This window comes from Phytophthora cinnamomi, assembly GCF_018691715.1.
Source record: "Phytophthora cinnamomi strain GKB4 chromosome Unknown Contig1, whole genome shotgun sequence".
Taxonomy (NCBI): Eukaryota; Oomycota; class Peronosporomycetes; order Peronosporales; family Peronosporaceae; genus Phytophthora; species Phytophthora cinnamomi.
Window position 1 is genome coordinate 1014659 of NW_027150934.1, and position 21033 is coordinate 1035691.

General features: G+C 55.4%; 9 protein-coding genes across 10 annotated transcripts; 6 read left to right on the forward strand and 3 right to left on the reverse strand.

Annotated features, from left to right (window-relative positions):
• Positions 1-725: 725 nt before the first annotated feature.
• IUM83_06380 (uncharacterized protein) lies at positions 726-1891 on the reverse strand (the record flags this gene model as incomplete). The annotated part of the gene is made up of 6 exons (XM_067930580.1): positions 726-770; positions 850-968; positions 1051-1218; positions 1295-1364; positions 1441-1503; positions 1574-1891. 6 exons carry the CDS (start codon positions 1889-1891, stop codon positions 726-728), a joined length of 783 nt encoding a protein of 260 aa, XP_067800386.1.
• Positions 1892-2084: 193 nt separating this feature from the next.
• Positions 2085-3425, forward strand: IUM83_06381 (flagellar associated protein; the record flags this gene model as incomplete). The annotated part of the gene is made up of 4 exons (XM_067930581.1): positions 2085-2109; positions 2187-2278; positions 2340-2432; positions 2511-3425. 4 exons carry the CDS (start codon positions 2085-2087, stop codon positions 3423-3425), a joined length of 1125 nt encoding a protein of 374 aa, XP_067800376.1.
• A 101-nt stretch (positions 3426-3526) lies between these two features.
• Positions 3527-3931, forward strand: IUM83_06382 (Cilia- and flagella-associated protein 100; the record flags this gene model as incomplete). The annotated part of the gene is made up of 1 exon (XM_067930582.1): positions 3527-3931. The coding sequence occupies one exon, from the start codon at positions 3527-3529 to the stop codon at positions 3929-3931; it is 405 nt and encodes a 134-aa protein (XP_067800375.1).
• Positions 3932-5536: 1605 nt separating this feature from the next.
• Positions 5537-7271, forward strand: IUM83_06383 (transcription factor iie; the record flags this gene model as incomplete). 2 transcript variants are annotated; one of them, XM_067930584.1, is made up of 5 exons in its annotated part: positions 5537-5577; positions 5664-5727; positions 5813-5901; positions 6004-7158; positions 7229-7271. In XM_067930584.1, 5 exons carry the CDS (start codon positions 5537-5539, stop codon positions 7269-7271), a joined length of 1392 nt encoding a protein of 463 aa, XP_067800374.1. The 2 variants fall into 2 exon arrangements, with proteins under 2 accessions (XP_067800374.1, XP_067800373.1); XM_067930583.1 differs by lacking the exon at positions 7229-7271 and having other exon boundaries at positions 6004-7162.
• A 136-nt stretch (positions 7272-7407) lies between these two features.
• Positions 7408-8305, reverse strand: IUM83_06384 (uncharacterized protein; the record flags this gene model as incomplete). The annotated part of the gene is made up of 4 exons (XM_067930585.1): positions 7408-7932; positions 8005-8061; positions 8134-8192; positions 8269-8305. 4 exons carry the CDS (start codon positions 8303-8305, stop codon positions 7408-7410), a joined length of 678 nt encoding a protein of 225 aa, XP_067800372.1.
• An 855-nt stretch (positions 8306-9160) lies between these two features.
• Positions 9161-14080, forward strand: IUM83_06385 (Armadillo-type fold; the record flags this gene model as incomplete). The annotated part of the gene is made up of 1 exon (XM_067930586.1): positions 9161-14080. The coding sequence occupies one exon, from the start codon at positions 9161-9163 to the stop codon at positions 14078-14080; it is 4920 nt and encodes a 1639-aa protein (XP_067800371.1).
• A 53-nt stretch (positions 14081-14133) lies between these two features.
• Positions 14134-14601, reverse strand: IUM83_06386 (uncharacterized protein; the record flags this gene model as incomplete). Its single annotated transcript, XM_067930587.1, has 1 exon — positions 14134-14601. One exon carries the CDS (start codon positions 14599-14601, stop codon positions 14134-14136), a length of 468 nt encoding a protein of 155 aa, XP_067800461.1.
• A 1306-nt stretch (positions 14602-15907) lies between these two features.
• Positions 15908-17875, forward strand: IUM83_06387 (putative transmembrane protein; the record flags this gene model as incomplete). Its single annotated transcript, XM_067930588.1, has 1 exon — positions 15908-17875. The coding sequence occupies one exon, from the start codon at positions 15908-15910 to the stop codon at positions 17873-17875; it is 1968 nt and encodes a 655-aa protein (XP_067800370.1).
• A 1615-nt stretch (positions 17876-19490) lies between these two features.
• Positions 19491-20901, forward strand: IUM83_06388 (myb domain protein 4r1; the record flags this gene model as incomplete). Its single annotated transcript, XM_067930589.1, has 2 exons — positions 19491-20753; positions 20839-20901. 2 exons carry the CDS (start codon positions 19491-19493, stop codon positions 20899-20901), a joined length of 1326 nt encoding a protein of 441 aa, XP_067800328.1.
• Between the last annotated feature and the right edge of the window lie 132 nt (positions 20902-21033).

Below are 21033 nucleotides of genomic sequence, written 5' to 3' on the forward strand. Positions count from 1 at the left end.
GTGGCATGAGGTTGCGACGACCAGACGGCGGCACATTGTCCAGCGAGAACGTGGCGGGAGATCCGGCGTGGCGATCGCGCTCTGTTCTTCCGCGCCCAAACGGGGCGAGCGAGCGTCGGTCGGCTCTGTTTATTATACATGTGCGTAGAGTATTCTGCAGCCTCGGTCTCTGCAGTCTCAAGCGAGCCCCCCTCGTCCGCCGATGGGTACAGCGTACACAAGTTGTCGGCCAGATGGCGGGCGGGAACGCGAGGCGACAATCACCCGCGTTATGGCTCGCTGCTCGCTGGAAATCCACCTCCTGCCTGCATTTCGGTGAGCGCGATGACCACGCGCGGCGTCGGTGTGTAATGCGCCAGCTCAATGGGCTTATGACATGGAGACGAGAGAGCCGCATCGTGCAGTATCGTCCTCCGCCGCCTCGAACGCGCTCGCGGACAGTGGGCACGAGCGTCACGGCGGACTCGCGCGGGGCGGACAGAGACCGCGCGTCCAGCGCGGCGCGACGATCGGGCTCCCGAACTGTGCAGAGAGCCCATGCCGAGCGTTTGGTTGCGTGCAGACGAAGCTTCGGAAACGACGAGTGCGCATGTACATACACTTTTGCCAGGTTGAAGAGGGACGAGGGGCTGCACTAATGGCGAGATCGTGACTTACCACCTAATCGAGTCGCGGTCAGTGGTATCGGCCCGGCAGAAGATTGGGATGTTAGTCTGATATGCTGGTCACGCGCGGAGACGGTGGAAGCTGGTGAGGAACCACGTGTGCTCCTGTGTGACAGAGACAGAGAGAGCGTGGGTGAGCTCGGGTGTTGGGAGGGAAGGTATTGCTGGTATTGTAGAAAGTTACCAGGTGAGTCCGCACTTCCAGCGCGATGGCGATGAGCAATGCGTCGAGCAGGAGGCGGAACAGGAAGAGCGCGTGGGGCAGCAGCAGCACGAGAGACCAGACGTCGAACACGACGGTCGCTGCAACGCCAACAACGAGCGGGTTACATATACCGAATGACAAAGCTTCACGGAAGATAAGCAGAGTGGCGGTGGGCTTTACCAGATATGTACACCGTCAGGAGTGCGTCCATTCTGAGATAGGCTGCCAGAACGAAGAAGCTGTTGCTGGCCACCGCGAGCGCGATGAGAGTGGGGCGCACCGCTAACACTCGCTGGATATCCTCCGACCCTCGTGGAGATCGATAAGCGTCGACGTGGTACCAGGCATCTACATAGGCAGACCACCAACAAAAAGAGTTGGAACACAATTTCATGTTGAGGTGGACTAGCCCAGCTCCTGGTACCAGTGCTGGCTGGACAAAGGAACAGGACCGTGAGCAGAATGTTGACTATTGCGGCGACAGCGACTGTGAGCTGACAAGGCAAGTTACACAGGCTAAGAGGACTGAAAACGAGGGTAACGACAACAGCAAACTAGGTGTGGACGTACCTGAAGTCGGCGAAGACGAAGTTGGCTAGACGAGTCGTTTTGTGGGTTTGTCGTCACCAAAATCTAGCGCCATTTATCGTGTTAGCGTGAAATCGGGCGCGACTAGCGCTCGGCGGTGGCAGAATTTATTTACCCGCGCGAGTTTGTCATCGTATTGCCCAGAGTAGAAGGATGAATCGGAGCTGGGAGTCGACGGATCCCTGGCCACGGACAAGCCCAAGTGTGAACGTCCATCCATCGTCAAGAGCTGCACGGGAGCTGTTTGGCGCCGCTCCCTGTCGTTGGAGTTGGAGTTCCGGTCCTGGAAGAGTAGTCTCCGCCCACTCAGATCCGGCCGGCAATGAAACACCATTCCACGCTCAGGATGACTGGAGCATGGGGGATCCTTCTCAATAATGTGCGAGAGTGGAGTGGCCTCGCTCAGAAGATGTTCGTCTGCAGGTTCCATCATGATGACCTGCCTGTCTTCAATTGGTATGATAGACTCCGGTCACTTTCATGTTGGGCGTTTCGCCGGCAAGTTGAGCAGTTTGAACAACTAGAAATACCCCGCCTCCGTGGGCACATTGTTGTTCTTCAACACAGTAGAATTAAGAAGCACAAGTAACGAGAGCTAGTCTCGATCTGTTGAATTCACGGCTACGATGCAGAGAGGTCGAACTATCTCTGGTACGGTTCACACTTGTACGTGATGCTCTCCGTTGTTTGAACTGACGTCGCCCCCCCCCCCCCCCCGTTGCATGTAGAGCACCCGACCGCGGAGTCGAACCCGTTTACTCTCCCCTCCGATGAGGAAGTTTTTCGCATGAGAGAAACGGAAAAACAGCGAAAAGAAGAGGTAGGTCTGCCTCCCTCCCCCCCGTTTAGGAAAGTCCTCACCAGAATGTACTATATCGCAGGAAAAAAACAGGAACTCTAAGCTCAAGATCTACGATAAAACTACGGCCTCGTCCAAGATCGGCAACATTCGCCGCTTCCGTTCAGATGACACGGTAAGGGGTGTTCACAGCACATGACTTCACCTCCTTCGTCTTTGAACTCAAGTATATGGTTGTTGTCTTCGCGAGCAGCCGACTGGCTTGGATAACTACTCAGTTTCTCAGTCACGCCAAACGCGAGGTCTTGTAGCTGCAGCGACAGCCACAATTTCCAATGATCGTCTTCGAGAGAAGGAAAACATGGCCGACTTCATCGCAAAGAAGCGCGAGATGTTTCTTGTGCAAATGTCGCTCGACACGAAGCGCGAGGAGATCCGTAAACTAGAGGAGAAGGCTCAACTGAAGGAGGAGGCGCTCAAGAAGAGTGAACTTATGCTCGAAGAGGATGCTGTGCGGTTCGACACATTCCTGAAGGAGAACGACAAAAAGGCCCACGAAGCAATTAAACGTGCGGAGAAGGAGACAAAGGCCAAAGCCGATAAGGTGCAGGAGATCAAGAAGCTGAACCAGCAGATCCAGCTCGTGCAGAGCGACATGTCCAAGCTTAGCGAGCAGCTTCAAGACTGCCTCCAATACAAGGCCTTCCTTGACGAGCTCACGCCGCAAGAGTACGAGATCGAACAGCGCGACAAGAAGCGTGCTCGACAAATGGCACGCCTCCAAAAGCGCAAGGACAAAATCCTGCGTGAGTGGGAGCTTCAGAAGGCTAAGGCGCTCGCTGAGATCGAAGAGCGCGAGCGTGCGGAGAAGGAACGCCCTGACTCGAAGAACGGCAAGAAGAAGGTTGACAAAAATGTGAAAGTGAAGGAAATCATCGTGCCGCCAATGCCCAACCTCGACAGCATGCCAGTAACAAGCAGCGGTGAAGAGATCCCAATGTACTTCCAGAACCCTCAGCAATTGTTGGACATTTTCACCGCTCTGGAGGAGAGCAATCTCTTCCTAATCCAGAACAGCCAGGAAACAGAGCAGACGCTAGAGGAGCTCAAACAAAACTACCGCGAGACGAAAAGACTATGGACCGCAAAACTCAAGCGCTTAAGATGAACGTCGACGGGTTGCAGCAGCAGATCAGCACGGAAGAGAGCAAGGCCAGTCAATTGAGACTGCGGTCTCAAGGTGGCACAGGTGAAAATGCACAGGAGCGCATGCTGAAAGAGCTGCAAGACCGGGTGCTGGAAGTGTACAAGCGTTGCGGATTCGAGGCTGAGACCAACTCATCGACGTTGTACATGCTGACGGACCTGGAGGCCCGTCTGGAAGATCTACTGAGTGCAATTGAGCAGATGCCCGAGGACTACGTGGCAAAGGCCGAGAAAGAGAAGGAGAAGGAACGTCGCGAGCGGGTTCGACAAGAGCGAATTGCCCAGCAGCAGAAAATGTACGAAGAGCGCATGAAGAAGTCAATGGAGAGAAGTATGCAGGCGCCTAAAAAGCGCAAGGGACGGCAAGTTATGTGGCGATCGCAACCGGCTCGTCACATTAAGCACGCGGAGGATGATAACAAGGTGGATCAAGGTGACGAGGCAGACCACCACCACTTTATCTGGTAGCAGGTGAAAGAAGCTGAATAGGTTACATGTGATAGTAAGGGTTAAATGAAATGGAGACCTGCGCTACACTCGACGGACCTGTGCAAAAAGGTTGCGGCGATCTAGCCCATTTCAGCTTGAAGCCACAAGAACTTTGCAAGTATATCCAATCAACTTCAAATTGGTGTCATCCCTCGAGTCGTCTTCAGTTTTCTATCGGACATAACTATTCTCATAGCGTCTTGTGTTGCCCAGGCCACGACAGCAACGACATGTCTGGATGTAACGCAATAAACTAGTGTTGTGGCTTGTTTGCAAATACTGTATAATGTTGTAAACAGTATAACCGCTTGCCTACATTTGAGACCCCGCCAAACAAATTGACGATTATTTACATTTTGACGTTTTCGAGATATCGGTGTGCCATTCATTTTCGCACTTAAATGAATATCGGAGAAATGGGCTTTTTAGTTTTTATGACCGATAAAATACTTGACTGGAGCTCACGCAGTCCAAGATTAGCAAAGATGGAGGGAAGGCAGGAGAAGCCAGCTTCCAGCGTGGGCGCCGATGATGCACAGTCCAAGTCTACAACTACTCAACCAACCCAAAGAAAAAGAGCCAAGAAGGATAAGTAGGTCAGCAAAACGAATTGACACTTATGTCACACATAAAAATTCAGTGAATCAAAATGACACTTAGTGCAAAAATCAAATTTTGCGGGGCTTATAAAATGTGTTGGAGGCCAAAAGTTCGTCCATTGAAGCAGCATAGTCGTCCAAGTATAAAAAACCAAAAAAACTATTTTGCACTTTTAATTTTCTCTGGAGATACGTTTTCCGACTGGCCATTACAAATACTTCCACTACGTATTTTTTGGGCAACCGATAGCTCAAAATGACCACAAAACATCGGGCTCTAACGTGATATGGCTGGTTTCAAAATGAACCAAATGTAGATAAGCGTCATTTTGTTTGGCGGGGTCTCATTTGTTATAGATACTGTATAGCCCGCTGTGCATTCCAGCGTCAAGCGCGGTATCGGAAAGCAATTTCTCCACTGTGGGAACCGTAATGTGTAAAGCGCGGAGTTCCTTCAAGCCATCGATGCTAAATGATACTCACGTAGTAAGATCTGATAGCGATCTCATCGATCAATTAAAGATGAACTCACAATATATTGCACACTTTGTTAGATTGTACTTAGTAGTAGTAGTATATAATGTAATGGACCGGGTAAGTTTGGGTACCAGAACTGCGCTGTCGGGCGGGTGCGGGTACCCGAGGTGAACCAAGAGATACAATCGGGCGGGGCGGGTAACCCGAAATTCGCCATTTGCGAGCTCTACCGCAGGAAATTGTTAAACTTTGATCTCCAAACAGCGGGGACCCAGCCGACAAATGCACGGAAAATGGAAATGTATTTCGTATTTTCAGTGAAATGATCTATTCAAAGTGGAGTCGGTCCAATAAATTATTGTTAGCTTTGGTAGCACATGAGTTTGCTTTGCATGCATAATTGGTAATAAAATTAAATAAAATCACGCCCCCCCCCATCACGATATTTCCCTTCGTTCAATGACCTTTCAGTCATATTAGTGACTGCATTCGCCAACTTAGTATAGTAATGGCGGGGCTCGTGGAGAAGCTCGTGAACCTCGTGGGGCGGTGCGTCTCCTGTGCGGCGCCTCGCGCTGCCTGCGCTGTCGCTCTGCGCTCTGCTAACCCTCGCGCCTCTGCGCTACTCTACGCAGCGCGTTCTACTCGGACGAGCATGTCGTGGTGCTCAGCGCCTTGATCCGCGAGAAGTTCATGAAGGTCCGTCCGTCCCCGTGCAAAATTGATATGTTAGTACTGTTGTTCTGATTTACTATACTAACGTATCAATATAATCTTGCTGCAGGACGACGAGATGGGGAACGCCGTGAACCTGCAGACGCGTCAAGTGCGCAAGATCATGAACGAGCTGCACCAGGACAACCTCGTCTGCGAGTCAGTGCCCGCCGCTCGCACATTGGGGACAAGTACTATGTTATGGGGAGTAGTATAGTACTCACGTAACACTATGATTACTATTGTCTCGGAAAAATGCAGGGAGGTGCTGAACGACAAGCGGCTCGGCGGCAGCTCGTCCACGTCGTACTGGTACATTGACTACAAGTACTTTGTGGACGTGGTGCAGTACCGTCTGTACCTGATGCACGAGCACCTCAAGGACAGCGAGCAGCTGGAGATCGAGCGGCAGACTTTCCAGTGCAGCGACCCGGAGTGCGGGCGCGAGTACACGGCGCTGGAGGCGCAGCTGCTGCTGATGCCCGGCCAGTACCAGTTCCGCTGCGGCCACTGTAACGAGCTGCTGCTGGAGTGTGACAACAACGACAGGCTGCTGCGGATCCAGAATTTGCAGCGCAAGTTCAAGGACCAGATGAACAAGCAGAACGGCATGCACGAGGGCATCTACGAGGTGCTTCGCCGCATCGGTGACTTTGTCAAGGAAGGCCACGCGCTGCCGAGCAACCTGCCGAGCGACAACCGAGCTGCTGGAATTGGCGGCAATAGCGCGCGTGCTGGCAACGGAGCAGGAGGCGGTGGCCGAGGTGGAGGCGGCGGTGGAGGTGGTGGTGGCGCCGGCGGCAACCGCGGTGACGAACAGAACAGCCAGTCGTACTTGTACCCGTATGGCGCGCAGGATCAAGAGATTATCGTGGATATTGCAGGCAACGACCAGGCTGAGGACGAGTACTTGACGAGCAGGGAACGGAAAGAGGACAAGGAGGCGGCCAACCAACAGGTTGCAGCCCCGCGCGCGCTGCCGGAGTTCTTGCAGGGAAGCTCTATCAGTGGCCACATGGCGGCTAAGCACTTGCAACCTGCTGCAGCGGTGGTGGAAGAGAAGGCTATCCCTATGGAAACTAGCATCGGGGGTGTTGATCCTCTAACGCAGAGTGAGATGACGGAGGAGCAGCGGCAAGAAGCGTTCAAGCGCGCGTACATGGCGGAGCTGGAGCGCTACAACGAAGAGAACCACGAAGGAGAGGAAGTGCAGGTACAGGTTGACAAGCAGGGCTGGGATGCCGAGATGAACGGCGATGCCATGGATGAGGAAGACCTGGAAGATGTCGAGTGGGAGTGGTGCACGGACGACGAAGGTGGCAGCAACGATATTGAAGTTACGGTCAACGGCCAGCCCAAGCGGCTGGATGGAGTGGATGACGAGGATCTGCTGAGTATGACAGAGGAAGAGTTTTGGTAAGAAATCTTGTCGTGACTTGTGCTGTCACCCGGGGACTAACCGCCTACGTAATGTTGTGCTGCAGAGCTGCTACCGGATGTGTTTAGCCGAGAACGGCGCGTCTCAATAACCAAACGAAGCTTGTATATTTGGCGCAGAAAGAGCAGCAAGAGAAAAGCTGGTTGGTACGTAGACCGCGTAATGACTAGAAAAAAATGGATGAAAGTGAAATACTAGGAATCCTTGTCTGCAGCGGATGATTGCAACTATTGCTGATGTTCTGGCTCGTCGTCGACAAAGACTCCTTTGTGGTGGTGTCTGATACTTGTGATAGAGGTGATCTGTCGTCCGTAGTTTTCAGCCTTTGCCTGTTGCGGCTCCGGGGGCGTCTTGGACCGAGATTCTTCAAGAGCAGCTCGTTTCTGCGTGGCGACGATCATCGGGTCGGTGGAGTACATCCAGGATCGCTGCGCTAGTGTATCTTTTTGCGGCTCGGAACTCTTCTTGTACACCTCGCCCATCGCGCCCGACGCAGCCTTGCCACGCTCGACAGTCCTTCCACCGGGACCTCCAGCAGCAATCATCGCCCCAGCAGTGGATGTGTACGAGGGCTGGGATGAAGACGCAAAGTGATTGACAAATACCCGATGCTGCGTTGAGATCATTCCGCGGTTCGGCTCTGGGTCTGGCACCGGAAGCACGGAGCGAAAGCCCCGGCTCCAGTTGAGCGAAGTCGTCTGGCGAATTGCTTCGTCGACATTACTATCGTTGATCATGCGTTGTCTCTGACGCTGTGAGCAGGAAGGCAAAGCACATGCCATCAGTTTTTGGTTTTCAGACGGTTGGCCATAAGACAAACGCACCGGGATGATCGGTTGAGCCCCATTGAAATCGGTTCCTGCTGTCGTCTTGTACTCTTTCTAGTACATTAATGCAAGCGTGTTTCGAGATGAGAATGTGTCTTGATCACTGCTGGCGAGAGCATTGCTTACCACTCCATCACGAGGAAGAACGCCATTCAAAGGCGCCGCGCGCTCTTCATACCAGTTATCTGGGGGGGGGGGGGGATCAAAGTAAAGTTATCACCAAAATTCCGCGTCGCTTCCGAAGTGTTTAACACATCGTACCATTCAGTGTTTCGCGGTGGTAGCTTTTCAGCGCCATGGGCTGTAACTTTGATGACTGGAACCACAAGTGCAGACACCACCACCAGACCAACCATATCAAGATCAAAGCCACCATCTCAATCCCATGCTTGCCCAGAATAGTGGAGACAATATTAGCGTCGCCGAGTTCATGCTGTCTAGCTTTATCGTGCGAAACGGACAGAATACCCAGCCCAACCAAGAGCGTCACAGCTTCACCGAAGAGCAATAGCGAGCGTGGCAGGAAAAAGTGAGTTGAAGGGGTTCGAGTCGGGTCACCTCGGTTGATTTTCGAGCCATGAGCCACCGACTCTCCCAGAATGCGAGACACACGAGGGACTTGTTGGAGGAGCTTGAGCGCGACAAGGAGCTGGATGTGCTTCGCGAGTACCTCACACGCTTCGAATTGTTTCCGCGGCAACGTGACCCCGCAGCGGCTCCTATCCGTTTTGAAGAGCTGAAAGAGCTAGCGAAACACTGGAAACTGCACCGCCAGCGTAATTTCTGGAAGACGAACACCACCAAAGAGGACCTCGTGAGAACTCTTTATCGCCATATCAACACCAAGATCATCCCGCAGGAGGCACGCGATGAAAACAATGGCAACGGATCACCCTCTCACCTGATGAATAGTCCCGCTGGGACCGTAGCATCGCCGTCACCTCCAATACGGCACAACTCAGTGTCGATCATAGAATCGTCACGAAATCGATCCGTCATAGGAGGACTGCGGCCTACCCCGCCACCGAGCCGGGGGCCACGCGTTGATAATGTTTTCGGGGGCTACGGTGGTGATCTCTTTGGTCAGCGTGGCAATTACGAGGATGGTATGATTTACCTGTCACGATTTCGCAAGCCTACGCTCGTGAACAACATGGGCGGAGCCAGCGGCTCACTGAATAGCGTCGGGGGTAGTGACTCAACCCTGAGTCGTCATAGCAAGGGGAAAGATGACGAAGAAGAAGAAGAGGAGCAGGTGCCGAGTGCCGCTGCACTGGACTACGGCGTGGGCCTTACGCGCGAGATTCGTCTCAAGCAGGAATGCTCCTTCAGCATTTATCACTTTTCAACGACCCCTGGTCACGAGCGTCAAATGGTGATGGAAGGCTGTATGCTGGCGTTGAGCAAGCTCGCGGTCTTTGAAGACACGGAAGTTAAGCGCTTCTGTGCCGCGTCGATCCTGAACCTCTTGTGTGAGCCACCACTCGGAAGCAAGATGGCGGATGAAGGTGTATTGCTTGCGCTGCTTGAGCTGGCCAAGGCACAGCACGAAGAAGTGCGGCGACACACGAGTATGGCGCTGTGTCGGTTCTCCTATGAGCGTAGCGGGCAGCTTAGACTCGTCCAGGAAGGCTGTGTATCGGCTATTCTATCCATGTTGAACGTACCGGACCTGGAGACAAAAGAAGCTTGCGTGAAGGCCCTCATCAACATCGCGTCAGCGTCTAGTGCATCCGTGGCTGAGAGCGTCGTGCACATTCTCATGAAGCTCGCTACTCGAAAGGACCAGTCCAGCGCCAGGTTTGCTGCGGAGGCCATCTGCAACTTGTCACTGCTCAGTGGTTCCAGAACAAAAGTTGTTGAAGAAGGAATCCTTGATACGGTGTGTGAGTTAGCACAACAAGCTAGCGTGGCTGCAGCTGCTGGGTCCGGAGAGGAAGCTGAAGACGGAGGTGACATTGGATCAATTCGCAAGCACTTGGCCATTGCACTCTGCAACTTGTCGGGGCTGTCAGGGAATTTGGAGCCGTTGAGTCACGGACGAATTCTCGAGTGCCTTGAAGAACTACTCAAGTGCGAGAAGCCTCGAGAGGTGCGCGAAATGTGTGCGGTGACCATCGCGAACATATCGTCGTACCCTCCGTCGCTCAAGAATTTGGCGCTTAGTGATGCCGTGGCAAACCTCGTCGAGCTGGGAACTCATCACACAAACGCGTCCGTGCGTGAGAATACGGCGTTGTGCTTGTCGAACATGTCTGCCACAGCTGACAGCCGAGCGCTGCTTGCACGTTTTGGCGTAGTGTCATTATTATTGCGCTTCGTGGAGGAAGAAGATAACGAGTCCGGGGGCAGTGCCTTAGCTCAGCAGTACGCAGTGCTCACACTGTGCAGCATGCTGGCCCATCCAGCATACTGCGCCGAAATTCTCCAGAGCAATCTCCCGGCAGCTTTAGCAAGGCTAGCGATGCGCACACCCCACGATCGTGTACGTGAACTCTGCGCCAATGCACTTTTCAACGTATCCTGTGAGAAGAGTCTCCACGCGGTGCTTTTGCAGGACGACACCATCCGCGCAATTGTAAGACTCTGTAGACGCAAGGGTGAAGTTGACGACGAAAATGCTGCTGGAACCTCAGGGCCAACTCCATCGACGCCCGCGTCAGGATCAGGACCACCGACAGTTTTACTGCGTTACCAGGAGTGTGCGCTGGGATGTCTTCTGAATCTTTCGTTCGCAGCCGAGAGCAGACCCGCTTTGCTGCGTGCTGACGTGGTGGCCACGCTCGCCAAAGTCTTCAACAAGCCACCAGTGCGCGCCGATGAGCTGCTTCGTCAATGTGCTGGTGTTCTGGCCAACTTGTCGTTCGATGCTGAGGCACACGCGCGTATGGTGGCCGACCACGGAGTTCGGTTAATCCGTCGTATCATGAGTGCCGCAACGTCCTCCGCTGCTGCAGCCGCAGCTTCAGATGTTCCGGTGAGCGCGTCAGCTATCGGAATAATCCGCGAGACACTTCGAAGCTGTGCCACTGCATGCTGTAACCTTGCAGCAGACGCACTGGAGAAAACCCCAGTGCTGGACATGTTGATCGACCTGTCAGCATCTTCATATGCTCCAACGATTCTCACGTGTGCTATCGCGTTCGCCAAGCTCGCGTCCAGTGCAACACACCGCGTCTTACTCACGCGCTGTGCCGAGTTGTATCCGGCGCTCACGCTCATGATGCGCTGTGGCGTCGAAGACATTCAGATCTACTCGGCTGTCGCGCTCTGTAATTTGGCTGTCGAACCTCCAGCAGCAAAGCCTGTCGGTGTCCGTCACGTCTGGAAGGAAGGCACGGTGCCCGACTTCATCGTGAACGCACTTCTTCGCATCAACAGCGACTCCACCAAGGAAATCTGCGCCCGTGCGCTGTTCAACTTGCTAACGCACGATGAACTCCGAGCTGTTCATATCAAGGATGGCGTCTTGTACGCGCTTGTAAAGCTCGCCCGGCTCGAGAGCGTCGAGATTCGCACACTTTGCGTCACAGCTCTTTACAACCTAAGTTGTGACCCAGCACTCGCGGAGACGCTCATGGAGCTCAAGGTCGCGCAAGTGATCACCAAACTGTGCGAGATGGAGTTCAGCAGCCAGGAAATTCACCGAAAACTCGCTGCTTGTCTGACCAATTTGGCCTCGGAGCCCAAGCCTCCTTCAGGGAAGAAAGTGGCGACTACCAGTGACTCAGCAGCGGGAGGTTCTTCCAGTATGGCAGTCCGCTTAGTAGAAAGCGGCGCACTCGTTGCAATGCTAGTGCTATGCGAGCACGCCGATCCGTCCACACGACATGCTTGCGCAGCAGCACTGTGCTTTCTGTCGGCATACCGCGTCAATTGCGAGGCCATGGCTACTCTTGGACTCGTTGACGTACTCACGAAGAAGCTGTTACTCGCTCCACCCGATGCTGAGACCTCGGAGTCCGAGAGTGATAACCCTGGCATGGAGCTAGAGCAGCGACAACAGCACGAGTTCGCGCTCAATGCGCTCTGCAACATCTCATGTTTCCCAGCGCTACATGATCGGTTCGAGGAAGCTGGTGCTGTAGCACAAATTACCAGGGTTCTTGCTGCGAATGCCAGTCGAGAACGAAACGAAGAGAGTGAAGACCAGGAGGACGAAACCATGGTGCTAGCGTGCGTGCAGACTCTCGGAAACTTGACGTTCCACGCTCGACACCGGCGAGCCCTGCTGACTCATGGCCTAATTCCGACCCTGCTTTCTCGCGCTCAAGTGCTGCGCTGTTCGCACCACGTTGGCGATGTTTGCGCCGAGATCGTTGCCACTTTGTGCGAAGATGCCTTGCACTGGAACGAGTTGATCGCCACGGGTGCTGTCCGAGTGCTCCGCGAGATAACTGAAGTCGACGGCAACGCTGAACCTCCATTGCTACCTTCCCAGGTAGCACTTCGAGCCTCCATCTACGCTTTGAGCCAGCTTGCGCGCTGCGAGAAGTCCGGCGAAGCTGTGATTGCACATGGCGCACTAGACGTGGTGGCTCGCGCGCTTGATCTGGGTAATGAAGCTCCACCTCCCGGTGATGATCCAACTAGCAAGAAAGCCCACGAAGCTAGACAGGAGACGGCAGAGCGGTGTGCTGTCATTCTGCGTGCGTTGTCAACTCAAGGTGAATCTGTTTGCTTGATGCTCATGCGTGACGTGCGCCTCGTGCCGATGATGCAGTCCATTGTGAGCACTTGTTGTCCTGGTCGCCGCCAAGTGCAGGCCTGCAAACACGTCATCCTGGCGTTCTACAACATCACCTCCTGTCGCGTCAGTATCGAGGAAGACGAGAACACCAGCGATGCGGACGGCGATGGTCAAATCGCAAAGCTCAACGAAAGTGAAGGCATGCGGGGCTTGGACGCGATGGTGATCAGTGGAGTGGTGCCGCTGCTAATCAGACTCTCCACTGACGGCGGCAGTGATATGGCGCCGGCTTGTGCTGTAGCATTAGCCCACATCAAGCACCGAATCAAGGAGAGACTAGCTTTGGTTCAAGCTCAGGAAGTCGAGGGTGCCGAGCAGTCCTCAAACCTCCGAGAGTTCCAAGAGATGGACAACTTGATGGAGGCAGGCGTGGTGACAGCTTTGTTGGCGATGTTCGAGCTGGATCCGGCCGGAATTCAACGCGTAGACAGGTTAGCGGCAGCCATGCCCCCAGCACTAGCCGTACTGCGCGCCGCCACGGAGAAAGACTGGACGTTCTTGAAAGGCAACTCGAATCTGCATTTCGAGACGCCTCTGCCCGTGTGCTGGGACTTCCGCAGCTCCGCCATCGACGACGCTCGATTCGTCCCCGCCGAACCACGAACGTTCCTCGCCGTACTTGCTCCCGTTGTGCCCACCTCGGGCGCAACAATCCAAGACAAAATCTACGGCCGCTTCCGGATCCTCCGAGTGCGCTCCACCAAGTGCTTGTTGCGGCTTGAAAACTCGCGGTTCGCCAAGCTGGCATCCGCACTAATTGGTTCAACCGAATCTGGATCGGCTGGGAGTAGTGCAAGCGACCTATCCGACGCTATTGCAATGGCTATCAGCGACGACCCCGGCGATAATAACGACAGTGACCACGAGCGAGATCGTTCGCGGCATGGCAGCAGCACTCGAAAGTCCAACGTCGGGTCCAGCGCGAAATCCATCGCAGGCTCCTCCAGCACCGACGAAGACGACGCCGACAGCGAGACGAGGATGCCGTCGCCCGTGAAGAAGAAGCCGACGGGTCGATCGCTGATGATGAGCCGCTCTCCCAGCCACCGCGGCAGCGGAGCCTTCGGTCTCGGCAGCAACAGCAGCACAGGCAGCAACACCGACAGCAGCAACTCGCTGCTGCGTCGCAGCACGTCGAAAGCCCCCGCCGTGCGACGCCAAAGCCGCTCCATGACCCACGAAAGCATGATGCACCTCACCCACAGCTCGTCGTCCATGGTGAACAACAGCGCGCGCCAGCTCAACTACGGCCGCAAGGACTCGTCCCAGCACCGCCTCGGCGGCGACAACTCGAGCTCCGGCGTCACACTGCCCAAAATTTAGCTAACTCGCCCAGTAACGTAGTCGTAAAGCAACACCAAGCCACTCTATTATCTCTACTCGAGCACGATCTTGGCCCTCAGGTGGTCCGACATGTCGAGCGTCTCCAGCGCTTCGACCAGCTGGGCGTTGCCCGCCACCCGCAGCGTCTTGAGCTTGCTGAGCGTCTCCAGCTGCGGCACAGGCAGCGACGCGAGCTGGTTGTGGCTCACGTCCAGCGTCTCGAGCTGCGCGAGCTGCTGCACGTCAACGGGCAGCGCCGTGAGCCGGTTGCGCTGCAGGTCGAGCGTCGCCAGCTCCCGCAGCGCGAACACGGCGTCGGGCAGCGCGCGCAGCTGGTTGGCCGACAGGTCGAGGCGCCGCAGCCGCGGCACGCGCTCCAGCGCCAGCGCCAGGCGGCAGGCGCAGGCGTCGCCCACGTGCTCGCACATGAGCTGGCGGCACACCAGGTCGCCCGACTGGGGCAGCTCCAGCTCCTCGACGCGCGCGCCCGAGCGAGCGATGTCGCGCAGAGACGTTGCCAAGACGCTGGCAGAGCTATCTGAGAAGTTGCGAGGCTGGAGGCATTGGCGCAGCGGAGTTACGGCGCGTCGAAGCTGCATGACGCACGAGGTGTCGAGGCTTGATGATCGAAATGTGCGGTGGAGATGGCTACGGAGAAAAGCACTGATACGAAATAACTGGAGAAGCACTTGTATTAACATGAGGTGGCAATGAAAATCAGTACATGTGTCTCAATGCCTGCACGCTGTGAGCGCACGCTGGTGTGTCTTTCCATTATGGCGGGCGAGTCGTGCGTGTATCTTCCTCCGCATTGCGAGGCTGGCGTTCATCGATGCGCGCACGTACTGTTGTGCAATCGGTTCAACGGATTGCCACTAACCAGCACGACGACGACTCAACCTGACCTTAGTGTTGGGCCAACACTGTTGGCCGAGTCGGGCGATCGCCACATGCAGCAAAGCACGCAGCCACAAATTCGGGAGCCGAAGCCCATCGGTGGAGGCGCGCAAAAAGAGCGAGACCGACGCTTATTTCACCAAGAGAGAGCGGACCGATCGCTGAGAAAGGCTCTCGCGCGAACGAATTGGAACGGGTGGCTGCAGTTCAGCCATTAGCACCAACACGTAGGAGCGTCTTAGGCCTCTCCCTCGCAGACACAGCTATCGACCAGGAAATGAAATGCTTCAATGCTTAACAGCACGTGGTCTAGAGCCTATGATATGTAAGCGGAATGGGCAGCTCCGAGTGCACTTGGAACCAAGTTGTCTTCAAGGCGGTGCCCGAGTCTCACTGTTGTCACTTCGTAAAAGCGTGGGTTCCCGCGGCATACAAATGCCCATACAACGTTCTGACCAGGGCCTGTCTCTGTGCCTCTCATTAGCGTCAGTCGGTGGACCGAACTCTTCAGTACTCTAAAACTTCCCCTATCAGTCGCATACATCCCCCAAGTCCTCGAGGCGCAAAGTTGTAGGGCGCATTCCGTGGAGCGAGTCACGCTGAGACTTGTGACCGTCTGCCCTGAGGCGTAGGAGACTGGCTCAAAGCTGCTTCGAGTCCCCAGTGCATGACGAGAAGCGGAGTGTGGCGTGCAATCAGAGACCTCCCAGTGCAGTGCGCGCGTACTATTGATCTCCGTCCGCTCGGCGCCATCTCCTCCTCCCCCATCGGCCGCACTCGGTCCACAAACACGCTCCACTCTACCGATCCCCCGCTCCTCCGCTATCAACTGGCGTACACCCGCAGGTAGAACGCCCACAGCAGCAAGCAGGAGAGAGCGAGGGGCTCACGTGCTTGCTTATCACCCGGCAGCAGTCTCCAGTCACCACGATGCAGAGCGAGCGGTCGTCCAAGAGCTATAGCTTCATCTCCGAGGGCTCCTTCTGCGGCGACAGCAGCGCCTACGACTGGGACCGCGTCGTGCCTCAGACCGGCGCTGGGGACGATGTCTACGGCCTCCGCGTGCCCAGAGAGCTCCGGGTGCACTCATCCACCCCCACGGACAACGTGAACGACATATTGAGCGCCAGTCCGCGCTCCAGAGCAGCCACAGCGGCCAGCAACCACGCAGCAGGAGCAGGAGCAGGAACAGGAGCAGATTTGGCCCAGAAGCAGCAGCACTCGGTGGCCTTCGACAGGACGTGGATCGACTCGGACATCCCCGTGGTGGGCAGATCGAGCTCCGCCCCGCCATCGATTCAGCTGCTGCAGGAGGTGCTTCGACCCTCCGAGAGGAGGAGAGCAGCCACCGCCCCTCCATCCGGATTCTTTAACCACTTGTTGTACGGCAGCTTACGTGCTGGAGCGCTGGCGGAGCTGTTCTCGCAGCCATATTGTGGCCTGGCCATCTCGGCCGCCGCCACGGGCTTCATGGTGCCGTTCTTGGCCGACGCCTTCCAGCCGCTGCTGTGCGTGTACCTGAGCTTCAGCAGCGACCAGTGCACAGCCACGCTGCGGTTCCTCAAGTTGCCAGGAGTCATTAGCTTTTTCATTGGCCTTTTGTCGGATTTCTACCCGATCTGGAGTTTCCACCGCAAGTCGTACATGCTGGGAGGATGGATTTTCGCCTACATGGCGCTGATGGCTCTTGTCGTTGTGGCGCTGATCGACGACAGCACCGGGTTGATGAACCCCAGTGTAAGGACGTTCTACGGAGGCGCAGTCTACGTGATGCTGATGATGGCGGCCAGTCTAGGGATCACCGTGGCCTCGGTAGCGGCGTTCGCGTTTCTGGTGGAGTTATCACAGCGTGAACCTATTCACGAGCGTGGTACACTGCTGGTGCAGTATTTACTGGTGCAAGAAGCGGCGACGCTGCTGGCAGACATAATCGTATCGCTGGTGGTTGGATATAACAAGGAGTCGGACACAACGCAGGCGGTGATTTCGATGAAGGTTATTATCCTGCTCATGGCGGTGGTGGCGCTGGTGCCCATTCCGGCGGTGCTGTTTCGGCTGGACGAAGAGCCCAGGCAACTAAAGGTGGACTCAGTGGATCGTTCGTCCCTCACGCGACAGCTCTGGAGTATTTTGCAGCAAGAAGCTGTGTGGCGTATTATTCTGTTCGTCTGCTTCTCAGTGTTCCTGTCTTCGTTCAGGTTCAATTTTGTGGATGAGGCCCTGCTGGACTGGGCACATGTGTCGCCTAATGCTGAGCGTGTGGGCGATATTCCGAAGCAGGTCATCATGATTCTAGCCATCCTGGCGTTCCAGCTTACACTTTTCAATTACAGCTGGATACGGATCTCGGTAGTAGGCTTGATGCTCGGCGTGGGGGTGAACCTCCTCGCTGCCATCCCAACAATCTTCGACGGTGTGCGCAGCGCTTGGTACACCTTGGCGATTTTGTCCCTGACGGGCATTTCGCGCGCTGCTGTATTGTTGGTGACATCGCTGCCAATCGTGGAGATCACGGAAAACTGTCTGGAGGGCGCTACAACAGGGCTAGTTTCGTCGTATAATGTGCTGATCAGTATGGTGATCCTCACGTTTTCGGACGCTATCAGCACATCGAGCGCACAGCTGAAGCAAGACTTTACGGACAGCGTGATCGAGCAGGACTCCCACGGAACGCGCATGCAGATGCTGTCATTTGTTATGGCGAACTCCGCGATCAATCTGATGGCGCTGGTACCTATCCTCTATTTATTACCGCGCCAGAAGCTGGAGGCACAGGAGATGCGCACGTACGGCGAGTACAGCCGTCCTGCTGGTATCGCCATTGCTGTGATGTTCGTGGGTCTTGTCGCCTATGCTGGCACAGTGAATCTGTTGGCGCTGCTGAATGATACTAAGTAGTCATTCAGCCCCGCAACAAGTTTCAACGGAAAATTTATGAAGAGGATCTTCTCTATAGCCTGTAAGAGCTGTACCGGAGTCAAGTATGAACGAGTTTAGGTGGATTTATGTGATTAAGGCGAGATACCGTTGGGAGTTTTGAGGAAGCAAGATGCTTCGTTCCCCACAGAGATGTTCAAGCCATTAAATGAATAGTAAGAAGTGGCCGCCATGGGCTGCTCATCCATTTATCAACACATCCGTCAATATTCGTGGTCGCTGAAGAAGTATCAGTGTTTTCATTCAATTAATCTAAGGCTTACAGCGACGTCACTTAAAAACCTCGCAGAGCTCAGTGGGTCCTCTCACAGGGAATTCCACAGCTGATAGTTGGGATGTGGCGGAACCACATTTATCCGATTCTTCGTGCCCGTTTCAGGCACGAACAGGTTCGCAATTGGCACCACCTTGTCAGCACCTCCGATGCCAATGACGTGGTGTTCAATCGGTCGAGGCATATCACCGCCTTACTGGACTCGTCGATCTCACCCGACAGACACGTCGTTCCCAACGGGCTAGCCGATACGTGCTGAGCCTAAGTCAGCAACACTTCCTTGAAAGACTCGGTCGTCAACGGGTCTGGCATCGGGAAAGGAGGAGGCGGAACAGCGACGCCTGCCTCTGCAGCTTGGGTGTTGGCAAGAGTGATCGCCTCCACAAACTCTTCCAACCGACGATAATGGTCTCGTCGCCACTGCGCTTCGCCAACTTCTGGATGTCTTCGTACAGGGGCATTTAATCGTTGCTACGTAGGATGTCCTTAAAAAACTTTGGCGGACATGGTCCCCGTTACGATAGCCTCTGCTGTTGCTGCTAGTTCGTGTTGGGGTTCTTCGCAGCACTTGAGCCCCTCGACGGCAAGAAAAGAATGAGGGAAATCTTTCTCGTTTAATTTCTGAGCTCGTCCCAACTACGCCGTTGTGACCAGGCCCCCGCAGTTCTCTTTTGACTCGATTTCTATGTCGCGGTGTAACAATCACAGCGCCATACGATCTGAACCGTTGCCCCTGATCTGACCTGAGTGGACATGTATTTGAAGAATGTTGTTGGTAAAAAAAAAGTTATACAAGGAAGAAGCGGTCGACCCAATTTGCGACAATTTTAAGTCTGCTTATGGTCATGGAATGCTACTTGTCGTCTTAAGTGGGTTGAATCTATACTTTAGGTTTCTGACTAGAAGATCTGGTAACTAGTTGGACCTGTCAGCACGTAGAGCGTATGTGCTGCGTGAGATTCCTTCGCCTTGACGTTTTTAGCAATTCATTTCACGACGGTCCTTTCCTCATTTTTCTCTCCAAGAACGCCTTCTCTTCTCAGATACCTTCTTCCGCAAAGCTTACCGAGGGATAGCTGAGATTCGGCGGTTGCCTTGTCCGATTCGGTAGTCGTCACCCCGAAAGGGTGAAGAAATTATACAAGAAAGCCGTCGAGAAATACTTCCGGACCAATCTCTGACTCGGCTCAATCATAAAACCCATCATCAGCCTGAAACCCATGTGTGTGTGTTTTTTTTTCTACCCTCACCGAAAACACCCACTGCCTCACCCACCCAAATTACCTCACCATCAATACTGTAATGGCACCACATCGCGACGCCCGCGCCGCTCGTCCTGGCTCCGCGGAGGCCATCGCAGAGGCTCTAGCCGCCAACCGCTCGCTGGTGTCCGAGCTGCAGGCTCTGGAGCAGTCGCTGGCCAGCGAGGAGGCCCGCCTCCTGTCCCGAACGCAGTCAATCCGCCGTCACATGGCTCTGCGCAGGGCGCAGCAGGCCATGGACGCGCTGCTGCCGCGCTCCCGGCCGACGGGGGGCGCCCCCAGCTGCTACGAGCGGGACCCGCGCTCGCGTCGCAAGCAGATCGGCGACGTGCCGCGCTCGTTCATCCGCGCGCAGCCGTCGCTGTTCACGGACGAGGCGGACGCGCCCCGAAAGGTGGGGAGGCCCAGGAAGAAGCAGAAGCAGAGCGCAATTAGCGCCACAGACGACGTAGAACTAGAGCGAGCCGTGCTCCAGAGCCTCACGGAGCCACCGCCCAATGCGGACACGGAGTTCCTGCGTGCACGCAGCCACGAGGCGTTCGTCGCGACGCCCGCCACCATCTTCTCCCCCAAGGAGCGGAAGGTGCTGAAGGACTTCGTGGAGGACTACTTCATGACACGCAGGCGTGGAGACATCCCCCTGCACGTGTGGAACGGCGTACGTGCCTGGCAGGGCACGCGCAAGTCCAGGCAGCTGCCGATCGAGCGCTCGGGCTTCGCCTGCAAGCTCTGGTACGACCTGCACGACTCGCCGACGCTCAGGCTCGGTGCCTGGACGAAGCAGGAGGACGCGGCGTTGCGACGCCTGGCGTCCGGTGAGGACGACCCCAAGCTCGTGAACCAGTGGGAAGAGATCGCTAAACGTATGCCCGTTCCGGGCAGACCGGCGGTGCACTGCCTCGCCAGGTATCAGACGGCGTTGCGTGCCGACAACGTCAAGTCGAACTTCACGCCGGAAGAAGACAGGATTATCAAGGAGGCGGTGCCTGTGTTTGGCGAGAAGTGGAACGTGATCGCGGACCTGTTGGACGGCCGCGTGCCGGAGCAGATCCGACACCGGTGGCAGCTTTCGCTAGCCCCGGGACTTCGACGAGGCAAGTTCTCGATCATTGAGGACAGACGACTGCTGCTCGCTCTTCGTGCGTACGTGCCGAAAGACGGCGAGTTCAATCTAGACCAGGTCGCGTGGAACGATATTTGCCACCACCTTCCTGGTCGGACGCAACCAGGAGTGCGCGATCGATACGCGACCTGTCTAAACCCGGACCTATCGTTCCGAAAGTTCACCAAGCAAGAGGACCAAGTAATTCTTGCAAGAGTGCGCGAATGGGGTGTCGACGCTCCCAGATTGTGGGCACGACTAACTACTGAGCTTACTGACCGCACAGACTCTCAAATTGCGAGGCGCTGGAAGTACCTCGACCCAGAGGGATACGAAAAGCGTCGGCTAGCGCAGGAAGAGGCAAGCAAAGCGCAGACGACTGCTGTCTTCCAGCGTCGATCGATCCACCGACACAAGCCTCTTCTCGGAAAGAAGCATTCACGAATCTCCTACAACGGCCTTGGTCGTGATGATGACGTTG